The sequence below is a fragment of the Capricornis sumatraensis genome, chromosome 9 (assembly GCF_032405125.1).
Source record: "Capricornis sumatraensis isolate serow.1 chromosome 9, serow.2, whole genome shotgun sequence".
NCBI classification, from domain to species: domain Eukaryota; kingdom Metazoa; phylum Chordata; class Mammalia; order Artiodactyla; family Bovidae; genus Capricornis; species Capricornis sumatraensis.
In genome coordinates this window covers 10,207,269-10,210,154 of record NC_091077.1, presented here as the reverse complement: position 1 = coordinate 10,210,154, position 2,886 = coordinate 10,207,269, and the positions used below count along the sequence as shown (strand labels likewise).

At 40.3% G+C, this 2,886-nt stretch overlaps 1 protein-coding gene across 1 annotated transcript; it reads left to right on the top strand.

The window, feature by feature from the left end:
• The first annotated feature begins 233 nt into the window (after positions 1–233).
• Positions 234–1,184, top strand: LOC138085609 (olfactory receptor 7A17-like). Its single transcript, XM_068980080.1, has one exon. The coding sequence runs from the start codon at positions 243–245 to the stop codon at positions 1,182–1,184; it is 942 nt and encodes a 313-aa protein (XP_068836181.1). The 5' UTR covers positions 234–242.
• The last annotated feature ends 1,702 nt before the right edge of the window (positions 1,185–2,886 follow it).

The window sequence follows — 2,886 nt, the reverse complement described above, 5'->3', positions numbered from 1 at the left end:
TGCCAGGCTCCTCTGTCCATGGGATTCCCAGGCAAGAATACTAGAGTGGGTTGCCATGCCCTCCTCCAGGGGAACTTCCTAACCCAAGTCTCCCACATTGCAGGCAGATTCTTTGCCATCTGAGCCATCAGGGAAGTCCACAAAAAATTATAAATGGTAGCATTTCAACTGTGTGGTTAATGTCATTTGGTGCAAAAAAAAAATCACAATATTAATGTTTTCCTTGTAGTCACCTCTATCACATGGCACCAAGAAACATAACAAGAGATTCAGAATTTTTGCTTCTGGGACTTTCGGAGAAACCAGAACTGCAGCATCTCATATTTGGACTTTTCCTCTCCATGTACCTGATCACCGTGTTTGGAAACATGCTCATAATCCTAACAGTCAGCTCAGACTCCCACCTCCACACCCCCATGTACTTCTTCCTCTCCAACCTGTCCTTTGTAGACATCTGTTTCACCTCCACCACCATCCCAAAGATGCTGTGGAACATCCAGACACAGAGCCAAGTTATAACTTATGAAGACTGCATCGCCCAGATGTTTTTTTTCATGCTATTTGCAGGGTTGGACATCTTCCTCTTGACAGTGATGGCCTATGACCGTTTCGTGGCCATCTGTCACCCCCTGCATTACACAGTCATCATGAACTCCAAAATATGTGGAATTTTGGTTCTGGTTAGCTGGATCATCAGTGTCCTGGATTCCTTGTTACAAACCTTAATGGTCTTAAGGCTGTCCTTTTGCAAAGAGGTGAAAATCCCTCACTATTACTGTGAAGTCAAGTTGTTGATCCAACTTGCCTGTTCTGACAACTTTCTTAATGACATGGTGATGTACTTTGCAGCTGGAGTGCTAGGAGTTGGTCCCTTTGCTGGCATCCTTTACTCATACTCTATGATAGCTTCTTCCATACATAGAATCTCATCAGCTCAGGGGAAGTATAAAGCATTTTCCACCTGTGCATCTCACCTCTCAGTTGTCTCCTTATTTTATTGCACAGGCTTAGGAGTGTACCTTAGCTCTGCTGCTACCCACAGCTCACATTCAACTGCAACGATGTCAGTGATGTACATTGTGGTCACACCCATGCTGAACCCCTTCATCTACAGTCTGAGGAACAAAGACATAAAGAGGGCTCTGAACACTTTCTTTAGAAAAGGGTTACTTGTCTTCCACTGAGGAAGGGCACATGATTGAAGGCTTCAAAGCCCCAGAGCCAGAAATTGCAGATCTTTAATGAGCTTTTTTGATCAGATTGTGGAATTCAAACTTGCTCCTTCTATTTATTTCCTGGAATTTCCACTTATTTGACTTCAACTCCTCCCTACAATTTCTGTAACTAGCTTGATTAAGCTTGTGAGCTCCCTCATATCGAAAAGATTTTCCCCTTTATTTTTTTTCCAACTCTCAAATCTATCCTCACCCTTGGATCTGAAAAATTGGGGAATTCACATTTATCATAGAATCTATCACATTTATCATAGAAGGGTTTCTTTTCTTAATTGAAGAAGAGTAGTTTACAATGTTGTTAGTTTCAGATATACAATAAAGCGACTCAGTTATACATATATATAAATTTTTCAGGTTATTTTCCCTTGTACTTTATTACAAAAGTTGAGTATAATTCCCTGTGGTATATAGTACATCTCTATTTGTTATCTATTTTACATATAGTAGTGTGGAAATGGAATAGGACACAACTGAGCAACTTCACTTTTCACTTTCATGTATTGGAGAAGGAAATGGCAACCCACTCCAGTGTTCTTGCCTGGAGAATCCCAGGGACGGGGGGGCCTGGTGGGCTGCCATCTATGGGGTCGCACAGAGTCAGACACAACTGAACCAACTTAGCAGCAGCAGCAGCAGTGTGGATATGTTAATCCCTAACTCCTAAATTATTCCACCCCCTACCATTTTTCTTTGGTAATCATAAATTTGTTTTCTATCTGTGGTATATTTCTGTTTGGTACATAGGTTTACTTGTATCATTTTTTTAGATTCTACATATAAATGATACCATGTGATATTTTTCTTTGTCTTAGTGCGATAATCTCTAGGTCAATCCATGCTGCTGTGAATGTCATTATCTTATTCTTTTATGGATGAGTAATATTCCTCTATATCTGTACCACATACATATGTTCAATGAGATTTATTCTCCTCACTAAGATTCCACTGTGTTCTTCAGCTCTGTGTCCATAATGCCTACCACAGCAGCAGCCACTGGCAAAAATAGATTATTGAATATACCTGTCTTCATGTAGATTCCAAAAGTTAAAGTGAAGTCGCTCAGTTGTGTCCGACTCTTTGCCACCCCGTGGACTGTAGCCTACCAGGCTCCTCCATCCATGGGATTCTCCAGGCAAGAGTACTGGAGTGGTTGCCACTGCCTTCTCCAGGGGATCTTCCCAACCCAGAGATCGAACCTGGGTCTCCCTCATTAGAGGCAGACGCTTTAACCTCTGAGCCACCAGGGAAGCCCCCGTAGATTCTGAAGGTAACTCAAATTTGAATAGTTTGTTAATAAATACGTGAAACATAATGAAGAATTTTAAAATATACTTTACACTATTGTGCAAAATATTTCTTTTTCAAGCTGTACATCTACTCTTCATATTATGGAAATCAACATTCATTGAAATGGATTTCATAAGTTGGAATGAAACAGTCGATGGCTTATCTATGGGTTTGTATTGGATTGTCTTCCTGTTTCTGCTTAAAAACTTCTAGTACTTGCCTATACATGAATCTTTCATTACTCTACATGTAATCTCTCTGTCTTTGTGTGTGTGTGTGCTTGTTGTTGTTATTTTTTAGTTGGAGTATAATCACTTTAAAATGTTGTCTTAGTTTCTGCTGTACAACAACGTGAATCAACTAT

Coding starts and splice junctions, on each gene's coding strand:
- LOC138085609 (XM_068980080.1), top strand. CDS start 243: ATGGCACCAAGAAACATAACAAGAGATTCAGAATTTTTGCTTCTGGGA.